Here is a 24,104-nt window from a genome sequence, read left to right on the forward strand (position 1 = left end):
ACATGCGAGCAAACAAACAGCAGCTGGGACCAGACCGACGTTTCCCAGTCAACAGCTTCCCTCAGTGGCTGCACACTCTGCCAAAGTGCTTATCAAAGGCCCAACGCATTCCACATCTCACATTACACACACAGGCAAACTGATAAATATATAAGCAAAGGCTTCTGGAGAGGAAAAATTATGATAGATGGAGGGAAAAAAAAAAATACACGTACGTGCGCTCGTTTCCAGGTTGCGTACGCAAATAAAATCGCGTACAGTTAAAGCGCGTGCTAAAAATGTCACATGATTGTCATTTGATTCTCTGTAGATTAGGCCCCCTTTATTCCAGCGCATAACAAACGTGATCTTCTTAAAGACTGTGAGAACGTGGAGGCCAGAGCCTAGCAGCTCCGTCTCCACACACAGCTGTTCCGCGTTAACATGAGAGCTTTATCCAGTGTGGCCGCGGCTAATAGCGGATCGGTCTCGTGCACATGAAAGAATAACTTTGCCGCAAACCTGTTTAAATACTGCAGATAATCCCACAATGAGTTCAGCACACCACTTCACTTCTCTTTCACTGATTTCACTGTGATACTGTTTGTCTAAGAACCCCTGCATGAGCAAATACAACCTAATGGAGATGGAAAAGAATGAGTAGCACACTTGAAGCTAAAACGTAGGCCTGAACAAACACATTCCTTGGGAATACACCTGTTACGCACACAAACACACACAAGCAAATAACTGAGTGGTGCAGTGCACACATACATACACTCACTCACTCCAAGAGGCTCAGCTGAGTTCAGCAGAGGCCCCATTGAGCAGAAGGTTGGGGGGGGGGGGGGGGGGGGATGGGTAGCTCTGTTAGAGTCACTGAGGCCTCCGAGGAGACACATCCATTTTCTCCACACAAAAGCCTTTCACCAAAAGCAAGGCATACAGACTGGAGGGGGGCAACCCAGAAAGTGTTTCTGAGAGACCTTACCATAGGCCATGGGTATTGTAGACCTCTCAGTAAGCCCACACCATCATACAAACCCCCCCCCCCCCCCTCCCCATCCGGCCCCTTTCCATCCCCTCTCCATCCCCTCTGAGCTCTGAGGGGGTGTTTTGTCTATGGGATCCTCTTGCTTCCATGACAGCACACTCTAATTCCCTCACATGCTTGGAGCTTACTGAACCATTTTCCATCCGTAGTGCGAAGCAGGTGACATGGAGAGAAAAGACTCAGACACTCAGCGTCTCAGAGAACATCCACAGAACACCTCTGGTTTCAGAGAGACACAGCAAACCCCGCTGCGCTGATCTGGAATCGGTTTTCTGTTCCTCAAAGCTCATTTCATTTTTTAGAGGTGGGGAGAAAAAAAAAACAAAACAAAACACAAGACTGCTTCTCTCCGTCACTCTTCATCAGTGACAGAGTGTAGGATTTGGCCCATTGACCAGCATCAGGATAAAGATCTAGACGGCATTAGCTCATTTTTCTCTATCGGGATTCTGTGGCCATTAATGGAGGCGGAGAACGAATGAACTGGAAATGTCCAAGGTAAAGTTTGGGACATACTTCTCCGTAGTGAGAGTAAGAGGTTTGACATTCAGATGCTTTCACGGGGACAGTGGGTGAGATTATTTTATCAAATACTCTTTGAATGAACTTGTACACTTCAAACAGCCTGGAGTTAGGAGTCTAAACAGGAAACGTGGAAAGAACATTTTAATCTGGAGATGGTTTGCTTAAACAGTTGGATGTTTTCAGAAGGAAGTCGAAAGAGCTGTTTGGCAAAAACTGTGTTGAATTATTAAATGGCTGAGACTCTCTATGTTTGCTGATTAATTTATACTGAATTTTGATTTCTGTGTAAGACACACTGACACAGCGACACACACATCGGGACTTTAAGGGGGACTGGATGTGACTTCTGGAGGCATCTTCACATAAGTCAAGCGTAGTCTGAGGATAATAGTGAGATGGATGAGAGAGAGAGAGAGAGAAACAGACAAAGAGAAAGTGTACTGCACATTAAATATTCATTTAACATCTCCACACACACACATTGACAGATGGACATAACAATTGTAAGCATGCCGTATCCGTCGACATCTGATCTCGTTTTAACGAAAATGGCTTGGTTTCTCTCAGAGAGCCGGACCTTGGCTAGAAATGAATGAGAAACCAGTCAGCCAAGTGCTATGAACCTAATGAAGGAAAAAGCAACGGTGCCACTACGGAAGTCAAACACTCAAAAGGCTCGAAACCCAGGGGGAGCCAAGACCGAGTGAACACAGAGTAGCAATAGTCTGTAAAATTCCGTCTTTCCAGAGAGTTCCATTCCTCAAACATTCCATAACAATCCTCTGGAACATGACATAAAGCTCAGGAAGTGGAAGAAAATCACAGAAGGTCAACAAGCTTTAAGACAACGAATAACAAATGAATAAACACCAGAGGCTTTCTTTTTCCCTTCCATCGGAACATCGTCTCCATGCCATTTCCATACCAGTTGGCATCGAGGGACGGAGGAAATGTCAAAGATTTGTATTTGACGTACAAACTTTCCCTGAGATTTGGAGTAGAGTAAAAGAAAGTCTGACTTTCACCGTTTTTAACAGCGTGTCCGCGGCTAGATATGTGCTTTATTCAAATCAAATCCCCATCTTTGAATGTGTTCACAACCATCACATTTTCTTCTATTGGTTACTAATGGTGACTAATATCCAACAGCCCTGCATAAAAATGAAACTATTGTACACATTTGGGAACTCAGCTTCTCAAAAAGAAGCACATCATCTCTCAAAGACTGAGTGTGCTCACATTCTCCTCTCCACACACACACACACACACACTCACACACATCAAATAATCCTCTTCCTGTCGGTCCTGCAATTAAATCCAGCAGGGTTCTTTCATCTGTTATGTGATAGGGTTCTTAATAAATCGTGACTGTTGAATATTTAAAGCGAGCTCACCCCTGCCTTTCAGAAGTTACCAACCTGCAGCTACATCTGGAGCCTCACACCCTGCTCTCTTTCATTCTCACACACACACACACACCCACACACCATCTTGGAGACTGGCCAGACAGCCTGCAAGTCCCCCATAAACAGGTGAGTAGGATTATATCCCAAGTGCAAAAAAGAGGGGAATTGGAGAGAGAAAAGAGAGAGGAGAGAGAGAGAGAGAGAGAGACAGAGAGAGAGAGAGAAATGGCTGAAAAAAAGTGATGAATATCTGGTTGTTTGGAGAATCTGGGTAAACAAAGCTGGAGCTGTTCTGTAGCAACATCCTGAAGAAACTTTTATGTCGTTATCGTCACGTAAACCGTTCCATCATCCCAAGTCAATGCTCACAGTCAACCCCAAACTGGCTAACCTGTAGCACGTTGCTTTCAAACAGACACAAGCTCAGAGCAAAGCAAGGTGCTTTTCAACACAGATTTACATATGCACTAATGTCTCCTCACTGAGATGCTCTTTTACAGAGTAAATGTCATAACACACACAACTGAGAGCTGAGATGACACAGCAGAGGGAATCTGAAGTGAAAGAAAGACAGCAAACTGACAGACTTTCATATGCTCAACTTAAAATGCCTTTATCAGTGCGTCTCCTCTGACAGCTGATGTCGATGTGTTGCACGTGAACAAACACCAGAAACACTTCTTCCATGTGTGTGTGTAATTTACTTTCATCATAGACACGTGGCGTAATACGGCTACGTATGAAATAAGACGCATATATTTATTCTCACCTATGACAGTAATACATAATCAGTAGGTCTTTATGGGTGTCAAGTTATTGTGTATGGTTCTGTACAATGGCCAATGCACTGTCCATGTCACTAACACTATCCCCTCACCTCACAAAGGCCACCTCTGTGTACAATACGTGTGGGTGAAGGCAGCAGAGGACTTGCATGGGGAAAAAAAAACAAGAATGAAAGAAAGAGAATGAAAGAAGGAATTTTATGTTATAAAAAAAAAAGAACTGTGTGTTTTCTCCTGCGTTTTGAAAATTCCTCCGAGTGTGGGAGAGAATGAAAGAAAGACACAAAGAAAGGAAAGAGAGGAAGAGAGAGAGAGCGCGCTGAGGAAAAGAATGTTGCGACTTTATCCTTTCCTCTTCAGTCATTCAAGAAAAAAAAAAGAAAAGCTAAAAGCTTACATTGGGGGGATTTAAGTGTGTCATTATGTGTCTCCGTTCATGGAATGCCAATGCAGACATAATTATATGATATTTTCCTTGTAAATAGGACCCTCTTCCCAAGAATTCCATTCTAGGCCATTCCGTTATCCCACTTTAAAAAATGCTTGCCCTCAGCATTCTGGGGAAAACAAATCTTTCACTCTGTTTAAGAAAGAACAAAAAAAAAAAATAAATTCGCTTATTTTTAGTTTAGTCTTAATTCTTAACAGCCGATCGACTAAAAATGCATATGGCCTCCTGCTGGAGCAAGGATGCCAAAGCTTTACCTCACTTTGTCCTTACACAAAAAACAATCTCTTGTGATCAGTGATGTCAGATGACAAGGACATTGTAGTTTTTAAAGCCAATGCCAAATTCTACAGTCATCAGCTAGAGGAGGAAAAAAGTCTTTTGGACCTGCTTTAAGTTCATGTCAAATGACTTTTAAAGTGGCCTTTGTGTTCGTAAGGGGAACATTTGTAGTGGTTGCCACGTGTGAGTGAGAAAGGGCAAACACATAGGGCAGAGCTGGACTTGGAGTGCAGACGTACGCTCCATTAGACCGCAGGTCAGCCTAACCTTGTCCCCTTTTCCTCAGGAGCCAAGCCAGTGGAACTAATCGATTCCCTCCCCAGATCTATCCTATCTCACTCAGGCATGGCACAGTGGGAGCTCCAGACAAAGTCAAATAAACAACACAAGAGTACACGCACACACACACACACACAGCCACACGCAGTCACACGCAGTGTGCTGTATTAACTACCAAAAAAACCGTTTACTCAAAGATAGATTAATCACGTCTAATGAGAGTCGGCTCGTAAAACAGGAAGAAAATACCAAGAGTTCTTCCCGTTGTTTTCTTTCACCTCAGCACTCAGGAAAGCTCATTCTGACAGACAGGTCTTTGACTGGTTGAGCCAGTTGAACAGAAAAGTCACTTTGGTGGAGGTACAGATCAACAGCTTCAGGTCTTACGTGAATTTCAGAAGCTAATACGGGGGCCATTTAACATCAACACTCCTCACTGCAGACAGTCAGTGAGATAAGTAACCCTTGTCATGCTCAACCCAATTCAGCTGAGTCTGGACCAAAGCAGTGTGGTTTCCCTTAAAGAAAACAAAGAGTCCCGCTGGATAAAGAAAAAAAAAAGAAAGTCTGGTACAGGAAATCCCTTCCTCTCAAAAGGAAACAAGGGAAACAAACCAGATACGTTTTCCAAAAAACCAAAACATAAATAATTGCAAATCCAACAACAGACTGTCAGCGTCTGGTTTACTGTACCAGTTGGCCTTAGTAATGCTCGCTATGCTACAAACACACATGTTCAAATATAACAATCATATCTATATGATTATATATATATATATATGTATGTATATATATTATGTATATATGTATATGTATGTATATATATTATATTATATAAGCATAGTTATCATCCATCTTCTTTGCAGTAGGATGTCAGCACATGGCCTCTGATGAAAAGAATCTCTCCCAAGGTGTGGGGAAAAAAAATGGACTAATTGCAATTTGATGTCACGCCAATTTGGTGTCACCATAATCAACATCACCACGGCGCAAAACAAATGACATTATTTATATGCAAATGAGGGACAAAATGGGGTTGCCACATATCATGGTCGCCAAATAATCAGTCCAAAAGGTGGGTCTGTGGAAGGCAGGAGTGACTGCTACAGCCCAGTTTTCTATGGAACCTCTTCAATCACCAACCGAGTCAAACAAGTCTGCAAAATAGAGGCCTCTCCCAATGATGCCAGAAGTCTAACATTATTTCCTTCTTTTCTTCAAAAGGAGGAAAAAAAAATCTAGCTTGAGCCACCACAAACAAACCACTCAAGTGCTCTTGACCCTAACTACACCATACACATCTAAATATGTTTGCCTGCCAGAGTAAGGGCAACAACAGCATTGAATGCCAATCTGATAAAGCAGTCATAATGGTTGTTATGACATTACACTGACCTGGGACCAGAACGTTGAAGAGGAAAGTCAGCCCTGTCTCCAACCTTTAATATTTTTGAAAAGGGGCAGATTTCACACCCTCAACCACCCACCCCCCCACCAGGCTTATTTTTTTCCTTAGCCCAAGGCCATGCCGCATCACATCTCTGATTCACCATCCCTAAGTGGAAAATGCATAAATAAGTGCCAAGCAAAGCCATTCGAAAGGCTGGTGTTTGGCAAGGGTTTTTGCATACTGCAAACAAGCTTGAAAGAAAAACAAGACCCAATCCTTTTGCCTGTGGCAGTGTTGGGGGGGGGGGCTGGGGGGGAGGGGGACTCTTTTGGGCAACTTAAGAGTGCCGGCCGAGCCCATCCGCTAGGCCCTGGCGGCCTTGGAAGAGCTTTTCACTCTGAATTAGAAATTTCTCAAATAAGAGCATTCCCAGAGAGAAACCTCTGAGCCAAGCTAATATCTAGCAAAAAAAAAAAAGCCCTGTCAGGTTTCCAGATTTGGTCAAAGTCAATCTTCTGCATCTTAACAAAAATCTCTGTTAACTAAACTTCGTTTATGTAACAGAGACGGAAAGAGGGCCATTTTCCACTGTCTATGTTTGGAGTGAGTTTTATTGAAATATCACCACTGGACTGCAGTGTGACGGCCGGTTTTAGGACACACAGAACACGGGCAAAGCTTTATTAGGACAAACTATCATGTCAAACATTCTCATTAATATACACATCCCTACCACAACAATTGGGTCTGATATTTTTACCTATTATTCTAATCGTTAAAAGTCGGCTAAATTCGGCACTGTTTTGTGATACTTGTGCAGGGGAAATTAAACAAATATCCTGTTTTAATCAAAATTTCCCTCTCGACAGTTATCACCTGCAGATTTTAAAGGAATCTTTGTCGTGAAAAATAAAATGTCTAGTACATAAAGAGCTAAGACACTGCGAGTCTCCTTAGAAAGTTTATCTGTCCGCTCAGATGTCACCTGACCCGACAGCTGCAAAGCTTGAACAAGGCCACCGTTGAGATGAATTTGGGGATCAGGACCTCAACAACACACATACACAGTGATCTATCAGACACTAGAGGAATGAAAAGAGACATTTTCAGAATCTGGCTGCTCATATTAGTCCGGGAAAATGTTTATTCTGTGCTTCTCTCGTAAAGAACGCAACATACCCATTTTCGGAGAGTAGCCTAACGTCAGCACCAGGTGTGGCACGCGGCTCAACGAAGACCTAAAGATGCTGCTAGGGAACGCGTGCAACGAAAAAAGAAACTGCAAAACGATGCCGTACAGAGAAACGTTACAGTTAAATTAGACATAAGTGCAAGTTTCGCCTGATAGTGGAGAAAAAATGTCACTAGCCCCTGGAAGGCAAACATCAATCTCAAAGTCAAGACCACGTCAGTCGGCTTTTAGTACAAAAATGATACCACGTGTGTAAGTTTTTCATGGCCACCTGGACTTAATCCTTTCAGACAATTTTAAGCCTGTCTCTTATGTCTTAGAACATGTTTGTGCGAGTAGTAATCTTTTCATCAGGATCCCCGCTTTGTCTGGACCCGGAGCTTAAACTACAGTAGAGAGTTCAAATTCATGAATACCTTTTTGGCGGATTTATAGCCTACTATATGTCTCTGGCCTAGCACGCAAACGTTACTCTTATATTATTATTATTATGTATTACTATTATTTTACATTTTTGATTTAGTCTAAATTAGATAATAAAGAAGTGACGGTCAGTCAGAACGTAAACACATTTACCTCTCCACCGTGCCCATCGAAAATCCCAAATATGGATGGATGGCTCTTGTTCACAAGATCGGTAAGGACTTCAAAACGGTCTTCCATGTGGTCTCGCCGTCCTTGGATGGAATACACCGCTACATTGTTACTCTTGAATTCCCAGGTCTTGGAGAACTCCGCGTCCAGCACATCAAGCCCCCCGAATTTATCATTCTGCATAATCTCCGCCACTTTGCCTTTGACCATCTTCACGGCATCCCGACTTGATTTGACAATCGTTTTCACCTCGTCCGTGTGGAAGAAGTAACTCCACAAAGCCAAACTTATGCATAAGAGAAACAAGGTCTCTGGTCTAAGCAGAAAATAGCGCATGATCCTACCCAATAGAGACAACAGTGTCATCGTATCTCCTATCATTTATACACACAAATTTCTCCAGGTTACTGTCTATTCGCACGACTCAGTCCATCTTTGCAAGTCTATGTGGCGAATAACTTTTAAATCAACGCTTAAAAGACGAAATACCGCGACTTTAACAGAAACCTTTCATTCAGCACCGCACCGACAAAGTAGCAGCGCACATCTATTGTCGCTCCTCGGGCTTGTCGCCTTCGGAGCTTTGAACACTGCGGAAAGCGAAGCTGTTGTGATTCATTCACTGCGCTTCCCAATGAGGTGTTCTCTATTTTCCATATTCCGATACCATGAAATAAATGTCATAGGTGGAGGAAAGACGGTGAGAAGGATGTGAGGGATACACCTTCCTACCGTTACCATCCCACCTGAGAGCAACTTAGACGCGTCGAATCAACCTGCTCACTTCAGCGCACCCGGTGCATTTCCAAACGACTTGCAGGCGAACCGTTGCTTAGTCGTGTGAACACAGAAACTATTAGATGTCTTTTTTCAAAATGGCCGCAAATGTATATTTTTCCACAATAATAGTCGCCACGCGCAAGAGCTGCAACGCACAAAAACAAAAAGTTAAGCTCTTAACTAAGTAGCCTGTACCTTGGTCGCCTTTAAAAACATGTCATTGTGTGCAGAAACAATTGTTTGTCCTTCCTCAGATAGAGTGAATAGTGGCAGATGTGGTAAGAAAAGGTTTAGAATGGGCCTTAACTTTCAAAACGACTGAGTATACTACCCTGTAAAATTTATATTGCTTATACAGTACGCTGTCCATATTGTAAAGATTTAGTCATTTAGAGCTAATTAAGTTCAATATTAGGCCCCCGCGCCAGGATTTGTTAAGCACATATTCTGCAGGATAAAATCTGTACTGTTCTCAGTTTTGTTTTGTATAAGTGTTTACATCTCACTTCAGTTAAAGTCATATGCACAGGTGGATGAGATAAATTGATTAATTGGTTAAATCAGATTGAGAGTGTTTTTTAAACATTTTAACTATTTTAATGTGCTTGATAAAACATTCTTTGACCAGCAGTTTAGACGTAGGCTCATTATAAAAAACTGTGATTTAATAGCCTGGAATGCAGTTTTAGGTTGTGAAATGCTTTTATTTTGATAAACAAGTTAACGTTGCATATTGTTTCTATTTGCTGCTTTGCCAAAGTTAGAAATAAACTCGGGATCGAAGTGCATTGTTAGGAGGAATGTCACAAGCGATGAAGAACTGAATTTTACCAACAGTAGACATCCATCGTCGAGGATTTATTTTGTGTCACTAACAAATCATCTCAGGTTAAACTATTCCTACAATAAATGGTGCCACCTTAACTGAACAGCAAATGTATTTTAATGTAACTAATACGTAGACTGGCTGTCAGATATGTTTGAGTTTGGTATGAACGAGGGATGTAACTAGTGAAAGCGTCTGATGAGAATCCGCAGTGTGGTAGGGTTTCCATGGCTGAACGTGTTTATAGGGGGAAATAAATACATGCATTAGGCATACCATCTTTGTGTTCTTTCAGACTGGAGTGATGACTTTATTGGCTTAAAGATTTTGTCTTGAAAGACTTCCCCAAAAGCTAGCATTATATACTCGCGTCTGTGTCCAGATAAGGATGTCGAAACTCAGCTATAGTTGCATTATTGCATGAAATGCGATAAACCTCCACGGAGTTGTTCTAAGGTAACTACAAAAGGTTGTGGAGAGACGAAAAACCAATCAATCTTTTATTGTGTTGTAATCTTGGACATAAATAAGAAAAATATTTTATAAATACGAAATGTAAGACTACAGTTGGTATGCAATGAAAGGCTAAAAGGAAAGAAGTTTATTAACAGTGACCTCACAGTGAACTTTGTAATAGATTTTAAGTCATTCTGAATGGTCAGTCAGTGCAGCACTTCGTTCACGAGGACCGCTTTTTCTTTTACTCCTTTTATGAAAATAAAATTTAAACCAAAGACCGCGGCAAGACACAGTACTACATAACACAGTAATTAAGCTGATTTACGTTTTACTGCTCTCCTTTATCTTGCAAAGGCGTTCGGCAAGGAAATTCAGGCGCTCGTTAGACAGCTACTGCAACACTCTAAGGTCCTTTCCTATTACAGGCTTGGAAAATACGTCATCATTCCTCTCCGGGCATGCTGGCTGAAAACGTGTCTACTGTGATCGCGTTGCTGGATTAATATTTCGCAGAATTGTTGTCGATCTCGAACAGGTAACGAAATGTTGTGTCCACGCTCGCTTTTCGTCAGTTTCACGGTATTTCTGCACTTTTATAGTGCCGCCAGCTGAATTACTTCACGACGTATTCGCAGTTGTGCCTGAGTTACCTGGCAATATCGGTATTACTGCTCATACAAAACGTTTAGCATCCGCCCGTAGAGGTATAAACATTGTACTTTATGTATCTTTTGTGCTGTGTACGTCAAGCTTGTTTTAGACGGCTTTTCTGTCGCTGTCAGCTGTAGTTCTCAGTTGTTAGGCTTTCGTACTTTGTTCCTTATAACTCTCTCTGTCATGTGGTTGTTTTTACTCTGGACTATATGACCCAATTTCTTTTGCTGTCAATGGTCTTTGGGATATAACCACATAAGAATAATCGCGATCTCTTTAATGTGATCCGGAGTTGCTATTGATATTCTTTGTCTGATCTCGGTTTCAGCTGTGAAAGATGGAGTACATTCAAACTCCAGCAACAAGCAGCCAGGGAAACATGTAAGTGTCATTCAGCTGAACAAACTGTTTGAAGTTTTAACCACTCGTAGGTACTGCAACAAAATGAATGCCCTGTGAAACCACCTCCCTCTCACTTCAGAGAACGTATTTGATTTCTGTACTTATACCATCTTTTGTAGACCAGAGTTTCTCAGTCTGAGTGTTCCCAAACATGATAGTTAAAAGGATCCCAAGGCTGGTAATTGGAAACAAACATTTAGACTTTCAGTACCTTGGGAATAACATTTCACTTTGTTGTCAGCTCATCAGGTTTCAATGTGCTTCTCCGTCTCTGTCCTCTTCTCTAGTTTGTGCTGTACCTGTGGTATCCCCATTCCTCCGAATCCAGCCAACATGTGTGTGTCCTGTCTGAGAACCCAGGTGGATATCTCAGAGGGGATTCCCAAGCAAGTCTCCGTTCACTTCTGCAAACAGTGTGAACGGTACCTGTGCACCCCTGTTTGACTTTCTTAGGCTAGAAGTGACGCACATTCACATTTACAGTGTCACACTAGTGATAGCTATGACTTGAAACCACAGTGTTTGAAATAACCAGTTAGTATTTTGAGTGGACAGAATGATTATCAAATGTATGGAGACACTCTGCTGTGCCATGATTCACGTTGTAGTTGACTGCTCCAACTCCTTTCTCTACAGATACTTGCAGCCTCCAGGCACCTGGGTTCAGTGTGCATTGGAGTCCAGGGAACTACTTGCCCTCTGTCTCAAGAAACTGAAAGGATCAATGAGCAAGGTACTTGCTTTTGTCCTCAAAAAAAAAAAAATCCAGCCCCGTTTCTCTCGAGAATCTGTCATAGAACTCGTAAAGTTCTGCTCTTGTCACTTTTCATGACTTGCGTTTGGTTTTTCTCAGGTGAGGCTGATAGACGCTGGATTCTTGTGGACAGAGCCTCATTCCAAAAGAATAAAAATGAAACTGACCATTCAGAAAGAGGTGAGTGACAGAAAGGTGATGTCAGGACAAGCAAGCTGTAAACCTGATCACGAGCTGTCGGATGTGATCCCTTTTCGATCTGTCTTTCCCACAGGTGTTGAACGGAGCCATCCTCCAACAAGTATTTGTCGTGGAATTTGTCGTTCAGCCACAGATGTGTGACGACTGTCACCGGGTGGAAGCTAAAGATTTCTGGAAGGCAGTCGTGCAAGTCAGGCAGAAGGTAAACGCTTAAACAGTTACTGAAATATTTGAACGGCTTGAAATTGTTGCGTGGAGCCAAGAAGTCCAAAAATTGCAGAGGCAGATTAGCTAAGTGCTTTAGTGGTGTAGCAATGTAGAACACCTGCCATATTTTTGACCTTCAAATTTACTATGACCCCAGGCGGTGCTTTCAAGACAGTTCAACTGAAAGTCGTATATAATTATTTTTTTTTTTAGGACTGTAAACCTTTCATAGAAAATCAACTTACATCTTTTTCTTGTTTGTTTGGGGTTTTTTTTTTTTTCTTCGTCTTCCTATTCGACAGACTGTTCACAAGAAAACGTTTTTCTACTTGGAGCAGTTGATCCTGAAGCACAAGCTCCATCAGAACACACTGAGGATTAAGGAGATCCACGGTGCGTCCCTTCCACCCGCCTTGTCTGTTTTTACTGGACTTACTTTATGATCCCTCGTAATGAACAGCAGGATCTTCTCAGCCTTTACATTCCTTTCAACGTGCCACTCTCTCTCTCTCTCTTTCTTTCTCTCTCTCTCTCTCTCTCTCGTCTCGAGCCGAAACTGAGCTATAAAAAAAAAAAAAAAAAGACTATTTTACTGTAAAGCTCAGCAGTTTCTGAAGAGAGTGTGTAGAAGAAGCCTAGCTCATCATATTTGAATTATAAATTGTGAACTCTTAAAAAATACTTTGACATGTGGTGGCAATTTTCATGTCATCTCCATCTGGTTTTTGTTACCGGAGGATTCCGTGTCCTCGTGTTGCTGTACGTTTGACTGATTTACAGTTGACTTTTATATTACATTTGCTTTCACTTTACCTCACTCTCATTGATTCTTTTCTTATTTTTTTTATTATTTTTATGATTTTTTTTTTTTTTATAGAGGGCATTGATTTCTATTACGGCTCTAAGCAGCATGCTCAGAAAATGGTCGATTTCCTTCAGTGCACAGTTCCTTGCAGGTAAGACGTTAAGAGATCATTACAGCCCAACAGATACATCCACGAAATACTGTAGATACACTGACACGGAAAGAAACATTCTTCCTTTCCTTCAGGGAGCAGATAGAATTAACTGAGAACGCATTTGACCTTTTGACCTCTCCGTGAAGGCGTAACCGAACAGCTGGTGGAGTCGGTGAGAGACGCTCTGATTTTAGACGTCTTCTCTCGCTTCATGTGAAATTCCTCCCCTTTCCCCTCTCCCACAGGTCCAAAGCCTCCCAGCGGCTGATCTCTCACGACGTCCACTCCAACTCCTACAACTACAAAAGCACCTTCTCGGTGGAGATCGTACCCGTCTGCAAGGTGCGAGCTCTGGAATGTGTTTCTCAATACTCGCGTTTCCAAAACGCAAATTCACAAACCGTAAGACCACAAAGATAATCGGTTATAAAACGAGACATGGCAATAACACTTAGGAGAAAAGAAAAGAAAAGAAGCTCTGACTTCATATTGCTGTAGGGAACGACACGACTGCTAAGAAACTGTTGGAAATCCCATAAAACCAGATGTTTTGAGGTGATTTTTTTTTTTTTCTCTCCCCGCCATGTATCTCTTGACTGGAATGTACTCCCTAAATTAGCCCGCAGACATAGCTAATATCCAGATAGATTAATCAAGGAGTGCAGGTGTTTACATTAGAGCTATGGTTTATTAGTGTTTCCTTTCTTAAAACGGAGAGAATAAGCATGAGTAGGTCGTTGTCCAAAAGTCCGTTTGGACGTTGTTTTAGGGAAGATGCTGTAATTGCTCTCATCCTTTCCATGTTATTTATTTTCCTTTTTTTTTTTTTTTTTTTTCGTCTGAATCGCCGTTTTTCTCTACGTCCTGAGGGAATGGGGTTTTCGGATAAGCTTTAGCTACGGCTGCTATGTGCGTTCCCTGTTTGACCCCGTCTGTCTCTGTTTTTGTCTCGTGTCTCAGGACAGCGTGGTATGTCTGTCCCCAAGGCTGGCTCAGAGTCTGGGGAACATGGGGCAGATTTGTGTCTGCATCCGGGTCACGAGCACCATCCACCTCATCGACCCAAACACCCTGCAGAGTGAGTACCGCGCCTCCTTGTTTGAACTCAACCGCCCCGTTCAAAACGCAGCGCCGACTTTTCAAATTGCTTCGCAAATTGAGTTTGTTTCGGGTCATTTGTCACGGGAAGAATGTACGTTTCAGTGAATTAAACAGTCTCGCCGTCCGTATGGCTTGTCCTTTTATGGCGTGCGACCTTCGCCGAAAGGTCAGTTGGTGATTATGACGAGTTTGGGAAGAAGCTCAAAAATCTTTGTTATTGTAGACAATGTTTTCTGGAATGCAACCCCCCCCGCCCCGCTCCCCGTCCTTCTTCATCTGGACCAAAGTAAACCCAACCAAGAACTACTCCAGCCTCTCCATATGACAAACACATGTTTCTCTGCACACGCTACCCCGTAGTAACCACGTGGTGCAATCAAAAGAGGTAACTAGGAGGACAATGGTACGGTTTATGAAAGAAGGTTAAAACTGACAGAGGAATGCGCTACAGGCCTTGTGTTTTGTGGAAGCAGTTCGTGGATCAGTATCGACCTGTCTCCGCGTTGTATTCCAAGAGTAATCAGCGCTGATCTAAACGGTCTGTTTATCTGTGTTTTTTTTTTTTTTTTTTTAATCACTCTTGTTCCCCGCCGGCGTTTGTATCTCTCGTTCCAGTCGCCGAGGTGGATGGAAGCACGTACTGGCGTCACCCCTTCAACAGCCTCTGTAGCCCCCGGCAACTGGAGGAGTTCATCGTCATGGATATGGACATCATCAGGGATCAGAAGCTTGGAGCTGGAGCTGGTCTCAGATCTAACAGGGTGAGATGAAATGTGCAAGAGAGCCTGTAAGATTCGTGTGTTCTTTTAATCTGGGCCTCTTTCTTATCCTCTCTGCCTTTTTCCTTTGTTAGAACCCTTTTCTTAAACAGATTTATTTACTGTAAGAGGGTAAATAAAAATAAAAAAAAGTGGAACTGCTGAGCAGACGGTCCAAATATTGACTTTATTAAGTTTATGCTGCATTAGCTTCGTGTAATTGCCCTTTTTGATGCTTCAGTCTCAGTGTACACAATACTTGGAGGTCTTTAGCGCGGTGGTTTTTAGTCCGCCGGCTGTCGTGCCTTATCAAGGCTGTTTTGAGAGAGAAAAGCTTACAAAGGGAACTGAGAAATTCCATGAATCAACAGTTCTGATGTGGCTTTTCGGGTTTTTTTTGTGTTTTTGCTGAAGTCTGAGCGGCTAAAATGTTTGTGAATAAACTGAATCATAGTGAACTTTAGTGGGGGTTTTTTGCAAGGAAAATCGATTGTGGGCTGCAGCCTTTTTTTTTTTTTTTTTTTTTGGAAAAGCAGAAAGGCCTCTTAGCTGTCTGGAAATCAAACCCTCTTACGTTATACTGGAAATTAGCCTCAGTCTCAGGCTACCTGCCAGAGTTATCACCCATGTGTAAAGAGAACAATCTGCCTTTAAATGTATTGAGCTTATTTGTGTCTTTTTGCTTATAGATTTGGCCTCTTAAGGTCACTGTGTGTATGATGTAACTAAATGTGATATATACTTTTCCTTGTGTGTGTGTGTGTGTGTGTTACAGCATACCCTGGCAGAAGTGTGGGTCCAGAAGACATCAGAAATGGACACCAGCCAACAGTATCACTGCCGCACTTACCTGGGTCACCTGCTCAACATAGGTGACCTGGTGTTGGGGTAAGTGACTAACACTGGTGGAGAGAAACAGGTGTATCCTTCCTCCCACGAGAACTAACTGCACATCTCTCTCTGTGTTTGTGCTGAAAATATACGTGTATATATTTCTTTTGACACAGGTAGAGTGAAATTATATGAAGTGAAGATGTTCTTGCTACAGTATTTTAAGGAGTAAATATGTTTTCTCGTTTCGCTTTAAAGCTTTGATTTCGCCAATGCCAACATTAATGATGAGTTCCTCAACAAGATGAACCCTCACCACGTTCCTGATGTGGTAAAAACAATCCCCTTCATGGCTGATATATAATAGTTCAGGACTATACTGCCCTCTAGTGGACACTATCCACATTAACCTATCACTTTATCTTGTTCCATATCCAGATTTTTTTTTACGTACTGATGTGAGAGTGTACGATTAACGAAGGCTGAGATGATTTTCAAAATATTGTTCATATATTGTTTAAAAATTACATATCCAAGAATGACACGGATTTATAAAGTCCAACAGTAATCTTGAGATGAAAAACGCTTTTTTTCCCCCTGGGGAGCTAAGGCAGCATTTGGTGTGTTCAGGTTCTGATAAAGAAGAGCTATGACCGGGCTAAGAGAGTGAAGTCCAGGTACTGGAAACTGAAGGAACTGGAAAGAGAGAGAGAGGGCATGGACACAGACGATGAAAGGTAAAGGAGAATGAATGAATAAATTTGGAGGGAATTTTTCGTGCAAGTGTATAGAGTATATTTAGGGAAATTCTTTGTATTATGTATTATCTTTGGAAACCAGCATAGGCAATCCGTACGGCAGAGGAATGACCGTGGCGACGGAATATAAATCTAAATGAAACCAGTGTTGGTAAGAGAGATGAAGGAACAGGAGGGTTAAAGAAAGGTGTTAATAAAGAACCGCTGTGTCAAGGACTCGAAACAGACAAAACGATGAATGATGAAACAGTTAGCGGACACTGAATGTTAAAGAGGCAGTCTCTCCTTGTTTGTCTCAGACAATATCAGGACTTCCTAGAGGACCTGGAGGAAGATGAAGCACTGAGGAAGAATGTGAACATCTTCAGAGGTGACTAAACCAGCCATTAATGTCTGACTCTCCCTCGCGTTAACACACCCTTCAAATTCTACATTACACCTCATAACAAACACACTGTGCGTAGTCACACGAATATCCCTCCCTGTCCGTGCAGACGCCTCTAAAATCCCCGTGGAGAGCGACACGGACGACGAGGGCGCCCCGCGGATCTCCCTGGTGGAGATGCTGGAGGACCTGAGCCTGAACGACGCCACGGGGGGAGAGGGGGCCGACATGATGACGGATTAGATCGGTCAGACCTGCCCACGGCAAAGACGCCATCAGAGAGAAATGATCCCCGTTTGTTTTTGTGACTGCTCTCCAAACGCTGTCTCGGCGGACTCACTGTTTACTGCAATATGACTCACCCGCTCGGTGAGTTTTAGACATCAGCTCCCCGTGTGTAGAATACTGAAGACAGTACACTTCTCCCTGTCACATTGTGGGAGGAAAAAAGACAGTTAATGAGCTGTTGTTAAGAGAGAGTTGAAACTCTATTTAACATTTTCTCCTGTTTCACCTGTATGCCCTTATGACCAGATCAGGCTACAAATAGAGTGATTGAAGTGTGTAAGTGGGACTGTGTGGCATTGCAAAAGGTCTAATACAAATAAACTATATCATATGAACCAATTTGTCAAGAGTAAACTGTTTTACTTCTACTCTTTGTACAAAGAATCTGTCGGTTTAGATAGATATTTCTAAGAGACACTCACCTGTGTCAGTGCAATCTTTGAGGACATTGTTTTGCCTTTTTACCACAATATAGTCAGCAGAGGGCAGTAGAGGGTTGTTCCTGTCAATGAGAAAAACAGACAGGATTTTCTTGGAGCAGGTGTATGGGGGGTTTTGTTTTTTTTTGTTTTTTTGTCTGTTTTCTTTTTTTGACCTGGGAGCCAATCAAAATCTGTCTGATGGAATATGATAGGCAAATATTTTTGTCTTTATATGCTTTGTTCTCTATTGTCATCTTCTGGCTCTGTATTAGTCAGACCCTTAGCCAGAGGTTGACAGAGGCAGTGCCTAGCGCACACACACACACACACACACACATATTCATTGTACGCTCTTCTGTAGAACCAGTGGCTCGAGAAATTAACCAATTTCAAACTGAAATGAGTTTGCTAAGCTTCAGCAATTAATTAATTTAAACTTAATGTCTTCTACAGTTGCAGGCCTCTGTTATCCTCCATCCTCTGCCCTTATATCTTCTCCCATGGGTTTCTGTCTTTGATCCAGGCCTGACTGGAGATGATGCCATTATAGGTCACTGTATAAGTCTGGCGGGGAGGGGGGTGTGTGTGTGTGTGTTCAGTGGCCCCCGCAGGAGAGCAGGGCATAAGGACAGAGGTGTCGCCCTACAAAAGGTAATTTGTTAGCTGGGGACAGGAGGAGAGAGGGAGGGGGGTGCGCTGGTGTGCCACTCTCCGATTCTTCCCCTTTAAGGAGAAGACAATGTCTGGATCATGTTTTGGCAATCTGATCTCTTCGTTAGGGGAAACAAGATCCACTTGGGAAAGTGACCATAGGGTCCCTTTGAAACCGGTGGAGACAATGGCCGAGGAGGGAGATGTTTTCTTTGCTTTTCTTCCTCTTTGGGTCTCGCCCCCTCCTTTTTTTTTTCGCTCTCGTTCCTTTTTCTGCCTTTTTCTTTCCTCGCTTTTTCCCGTTTTTCTCTGTGTTTTTTTTTTTTTTTTTTTTTTAAAGAGCGGACGGACGGACGGGAAGGGCTTTTATTTTGAACGCTGACCTCTTCACCCGCTCTTGGGACAAGGTCAGGCAAGTTCAAGAACACAGAAGAGATTTGTCTGTCAGGCGCTTCATTTGTAACAGAACTGTCCTTTTTGGTCTCAGGATCTAAAATACCCTCAGTGCACATAATGGATGATATTATCATAACGTCACCGTCCCTCCTTCGGACTTTACAGTTTAATAACTGTCGACCTATCACTTTAGTCTTCAAATGGAAGCAGCAATTTATTATCTGAAGCAGATTCTAAAATATACAGTAGAGCGTAATGAATGAATCATAGTTGGCCTTTAGATTTGAACTTTGATTTGTGTCCCCTTTGAGAAGGGGAAAAAAAAATCGTGTAGTTAATGATGTGTGTACAGGTTCAGTTCTGGTGCCATTTCTACGAAGTTTACTCTTTCTTTTTTTTTTACTCCTGTCTTTCTTTGGTTTGAATGAGGCAATTATAGTGCCCTGGGGTTTACCAAGGGTGTGATGGAATTCAAAGAAACAGACCTGCCTCCTTTTTTCAATGAACAAGGGGTAGGGTGGACATTGTGTCTGGACCTCTTGCAATGGAGCCTGTCTCCTCTCTCTCTCTCTCTCTCTCTCTCTCTCTCTCTGTTATCTCTACAGTAACCTCTATCTGTCTTTCTTTGCCAGTCTTTTACAGTCATTTTAAAGTGTAGGTAGGGTTTACCATTGATGATACTGGGCTGTGTCATGGCATCACAGATGAATAGACACCTGTTCAACAGTTCATTCATAGCCCTTATCCCTTGACCACATAATGTTTGACTCTCCTTTGTCCTTACACGGACCTTCCTTGTTGCTTTCCCAATATTTTAGTTATTAAACATAGTCCTTACACGGTATGCCTTGTGTCAACATGTGGGAATTAGACAATAAGGCAGTGGAGATTACCCTGAAGAATGTGACGTGACAATGAACCAAACCCGTAGCTTCCAGGCCCATTTATTGTTACTGTAGCGTTAGTTAGTCATACTTAATGTAATATTTATAATACCTTTTATCTGCCTGAGCTTTCTGTGTCATTCATTTTACAGTCTCCACCTCTTCCTCACTTATTCTTTCCCTCTTCCCCTTTTTTATTTCTTTACCTCCATTTATACACCTGTTTTGTTGTCTTGCTCTTAACTAGATTTTATACTCTGTTCCTAGCAATGTCATTTTTTGCGTTTATTATCAGCCAGTTTTGAGTGTCTTAAAGAACACGTTTATACGCGCGTGGTTAAAGGATGATGTGAAAATGGGTTCAGATCGTGAGTTTTAACCACTAAACTTTTCAACCTCATTTTCAGGTGTCTAAAGTTTCCTTCTTTTGTCAGGCATGCTATACTCTGACCCCGCCCCCTCCCCGCCCCTCCTCTTCTTTCTTTACCTTTCTCTCTCTCTCTCTCTCTGCTCTCCTGGGGGGGACAGACCCTTTCATGTCAGTTTGTGATGTATACAATCCAGCCAGCTTTCAGGTCCGGAACACCTGTGGTGTGTGAAGGGTCTGATTTGAATGCTGCTTATGAAGTACCATGCTGAATTTGCATTCCTTTAGGGGAACTTTGACTTGCTAACCTCGTCTGGGGGCGACTGCGCCGGCGATATACATTTTCAGTGCCTCCATACAAACGCAAAAGATTTCAAATGGAATCAATCACTCCCCTATCTTGGTTTTTGGTCTTACACTGCTGGCTTATTATTGGGCTTGAAGGGGTTGTCACTGCACTCTGATGGTTCAAATAACTCAATGTCAACGCTCAGTTGAAATATATATTACATATATATAATATAATCATGTTTCTGTTTGCAGTGAACACTTGCAGTTTTTGTTTGCATACTGTCAAACAAAAATGTTCTCTAAAACGGTTTCCATAGATACAATGTTGGCTCTAGTTGTTGCAGGTTTGTCTGTTTTCAGTTACAATGCTTTGTTCTGCGGTAGTTGATCTGTTTATAGTGACGGTTTTGGTGTAACCTGAGGGCACTCTCTCTCAATGCGTGATTGACAGGGGAAATAGCACTAAAGAGGTTGGCTGCTGTAGGAGGCACATTCCATGAGATAAATAAGACCCCTCCCAACAAAAAGCCAACCAATGGGCCTCGTAAAGCTACCATTTACCTCATGTTCTTTTTGACAAATGTTTAGATACAGTGTGGAAAGTTACATCCATTACAAGCTGCCATATGGTAAAACTTGGTTTCGAAGACGCTACTGTCTTTCAGAAACTATTCATAAGGAAGTTTTTTTTTTTTTTTTTATCATTTTAATAATATAAACAAGTAAACAAAAACTTGGGTTCTTATTTGTGTTCATTTTCAAAGACACCTCTTTGTTGAAACGAAAACGAATCAAGTCCTAAAACCGTTTTAAAAATAGTTCTTTTTTATCAGAGGTACTATCTTTATTATGATTGGATGACAACTCTTTTGCATGAGTTTGTTTAGCAACCAGTGAGGTGTTTTGCTGCGGTATTTAGCAGGAGACTGTTGATACCTTGGTCGCCAGTGACACGTAATCCGCACCTCACGGTGAGAGAACGGTGGTATTGTATAACCACATCTTGGAAAAAAACAAGGCCCAGGTATTGAGTAACAAGTCCCTCAAAAGAATTACTGCATCTGTTTATCTCTCCAAACCTCAGCCAGGAAACTAAAATGTTGGCTCTGTATGTTCCATACAGCACTTTTCTTCTCTTTCTGAGAAGAGCATGTCATCTGTATGTAATCTTTTATACATTTCAGAAAGAAAAAAAAAAAAGCCATTTCCAGTGTAAAATGATTGTCATTGCTTTCTCACAGAGCACGTATGTCTCCCCTACCACCATTCAAGTTAACTTGCTTTACAGCTGTGTTTAAAGTATAAATAAACTGTAAGAGTGTTGACATAACCAGTGTTTATACAAAAGAAATACTGTGTATCATTTCAGCCGTCTCTCCACTCGACTGTGGCCCTCGCTATGAGTACGATGATGTGTACGTAGACTCTTGATGTTTTTCTGAAGCCTTTGATTCAGTTGTTGGGGCGTTTCACTTTCTACCCTGGGGTCAGTGATTTGAGTATGGATCAGTTTGAAGTGGTTTTATGAGCATTACAAAGACTATGGAAATCACGTTACGTACCGTGCAGTTTAATGTCCACAACTGAAGATGTTATATGAGCACCCCCTGGGTCTCATTATTATCGCTGTTTTGCATTTCGGTGCATTTGAATATGTAATGGATATTTGATAAATCTGTCTATGTCTTCTCAGTATTAGCAAAACACTTATTTTTAAGTACCAACAGCTGTTGATCTCTCTGTTCAACTCTTATTAGCAGCCAAATACACTATCGCTTACTATGCGGCTGTTACGCATTCTAGAAAGTTCCTTATGAGGTGCTACAATGTTTGCTTTCACCCTTATGTCAGCAAAATAAGTTCTGAGACTTAACGGGCTCTTTCAAATATGTCCTCAGGCCACTTATAACTTAGGAGTTGCAAAACTGGTTTGGTGGCATATCAGTTAATCTTTATTCTTAGCGGGACATTTAACAGTATCCTGGTTCTGTTATCTACTAGTTACACAGCTCTTCCCTACTCAAATATTACATATTGAATGGATACACTATTTTATGTATTTAGGTAATTTCCATTTGTACACTGAGGACTTTTAAAAAAGTTTTGCTAGACTGAGAGGCAGCACTGTGGTTGTTTCTCCTATTCCCTTCAGCTCACATAGCAAGTGCCCTTGCCTATACACACACACACACACACACACACACACACACACACACACATATATATATATATATATATATATATATATATATATATATATATATATATATATATATATATATATATATATATGTGTGTGTGTGTGTGTGTGTATATATGTGTGTGTATATGTATATATATGTATATACATACATATATATATATACACATACATACATATATATATATATACACATACATACATACATATAAACACAAACAGACCATATATTCATACTTGAGAAACAGCTTTATTTCTGAAAAAAGGCAATTTAATGTATACATAAAAAATAAACTGACCAGATTTCACTCAACGCTACTCTTATTCAGTGAACTACCTACATATCTGAATAGCAGTCATTTGAAATGTGCTGACCTCTCTCAAGAACATTCATTTTACAAAAAAAAAAAAAAAAAAAAGCAATTACAAAGTGATTTCAAATCAAACTCTGAAGAAACAAATGTATGGCAACAAATATAAATAAATGCAAACAGTTTGGTAATTGACATTGTGACCAGCCAAAGTTTACCAAATGAATATAAATATAAATAGACAATCTAAAAGAGACAAAATATGACAAAATAATACCCCAATATCAGACTTTCCCTCAGCGTGAAGGCAGATATTACATATTGGTCAGAGGGCGTTTTCATATCCTCAGGTTTCATCTTTAGTGCATGCACTGTACAATACATCTTCTTTGTGTTGTTCAGAGGACGGGAATGAAATGGAAGACAGTTTGCCAGTCAAAGATGTGTCTTTTCATTCTGGCAGCTTGACTGCGCACTGTGTTCAGACCTCAGGTAAAAAATTCCATGTAGTTCCAAAGAAACAGAACTAGGCAAAACAAACACAGAAAGAAACTGTTGTGGAGGTGTAACCTGTCTCACCTCAAACATGAAGTATAAAAATATTTGTTCAAGCAAAGCAGAGGTACCACAAGCATTTCATCAGATGTATTTTTTTTTTCTGCATAAGGAAAATATAAATGTGTGGTTACATCATTCACTTGTATACAATTAAAATAGGAACAAGTACTAAGTACTAATACATCATAATACCCCCCCCCCCCCCCCCGCCCCCAATTCTCCGTGAATTATCTGTATATTAACGTGAATGTAAATATCCGTTTTGCCTAACGTTTTTCTAACAACAAAGAGGTAACAAGATACAGACAGGTCTGGGCATTGGTGCCTACTCACAGACAGGGCTCAGTGATTTAAGTGCATGGAAATATAGTGGCAACGAACCAGCATCTTCATTAATGGCCAGTGATTACCAGGAAGCAACATTTGGGAGAGTGTCTGGGAAAGCACTCACACTCGCATGCAAATCCGTCAGGGCTTAGGACACGTCTTATCTTGCAAACATAACATGGCGCAGTCATACAGGAACATGTCCCCGATACAAAAAAAAAAATCTTGCCGCGTCAGTGGGAACTCGGGCGTGTGTTTGTGTACGGCCGTGGACGCATCGATAAAGTGAGGGAGGTGTGAGGAGGTTGTGCATGGCTTTAACCTTGTCTCCTTTTTTTTTTTTTTTTTAATCCTTTCCTGAGTTAAAGGTTGACGTCTCTGTTGTTCTCAAAAGAAACCT

General features: G+C 41.5%; 2 protein-coding genes across 4 annotated transcripts in view; one reads left to right on the top strand and one right to left on the bottom strand.

Annotated features, from left to right (window-relative positions):
• The window catches only part of ppm1lb (protein phosphatase, Mg2+/Mn2+ dependent, 1Lb), a 40,396-nt gene extending 31,692 nt beyond the window's left edge, over positions 1-8,704 (bottom strand). The window contains exon 1 of one of the 2 annotated variants that reach the window (XM_030777222.1): positions 7,986-8,704. In XM_030777222.1, the coding sequence (XP_030633082.1) occupies positions 7,986-8,315 (330 nt within the window). In that variant the 5' untranslated portion in view covers positions 8,316-8,704. Of the gene's footprint in view, positions 1-7,916 lie in introns of both variants that reach the window. The other variant, XM_030777221.1, reaches the window with a different exon arrangement.
• An 837-nt stretch (positions 8,705-9,541) lies between these two features.
• On the top strand, positions 9,542-17,636 carry nmd3 (NMD3 ribosome export adaptor). 2 transcript variants are annotated; one of them, XM_030776585.1, is made up of 16 exons: positions 9,542-9,602; positions 10,982-11,034; positions 11,343-11,477; positions 11,692-11,788; positions 11,909-11,989; positions 12,084-12,212; positions 12,520-12,610; positions 13,095-13,173; positions 13,422-13,518; positions 14,137-14,254; positions 14,893-15,038; positions 15,811-15,923; positions 16,125-16,197; positions 16,497-16,603; positions 16,924-16,994; positions 17,119-17,636. In XM_030776585.1, exons 2-16 carry the CDS (start codon positions 10,991-10,993, stop codon positions 17,250-17,252), a joined length of 1,515 nt encoding a protein of 504 aa, XP_030632445.1. In that variant the 5' UTR covers positions 9,542-9,602; positions 10,982-10,990; the 3' UTR covers positions 17,253-17,636. The 2 variants fall into 2 exon arrangements, with proteins under 2 accessions (XP_030632445.1, XP_030632444.1); XM_030776584.1 differs by lacking the exon at positions 9,542-9,602 and adding an exon at positions 10,351-10,534.
• Positions 17,637-24,104: the final 6,468 nt, after the last annotated feature.

Source organism: Chanos chanos, chromosome 6 (genome assembly GCF_902362185.1).
Source record: "Chanos chanos chromosome 6, fChaCha1.1, whole genome shotgun sequence".
In the NCBI taxonomy this organism is placed as follows: Eukaryota; Metazoa; Chordata; class Actinopteri; order Gonorynchiformes; family Chanidae; genus Chanos; species Chanos chanos.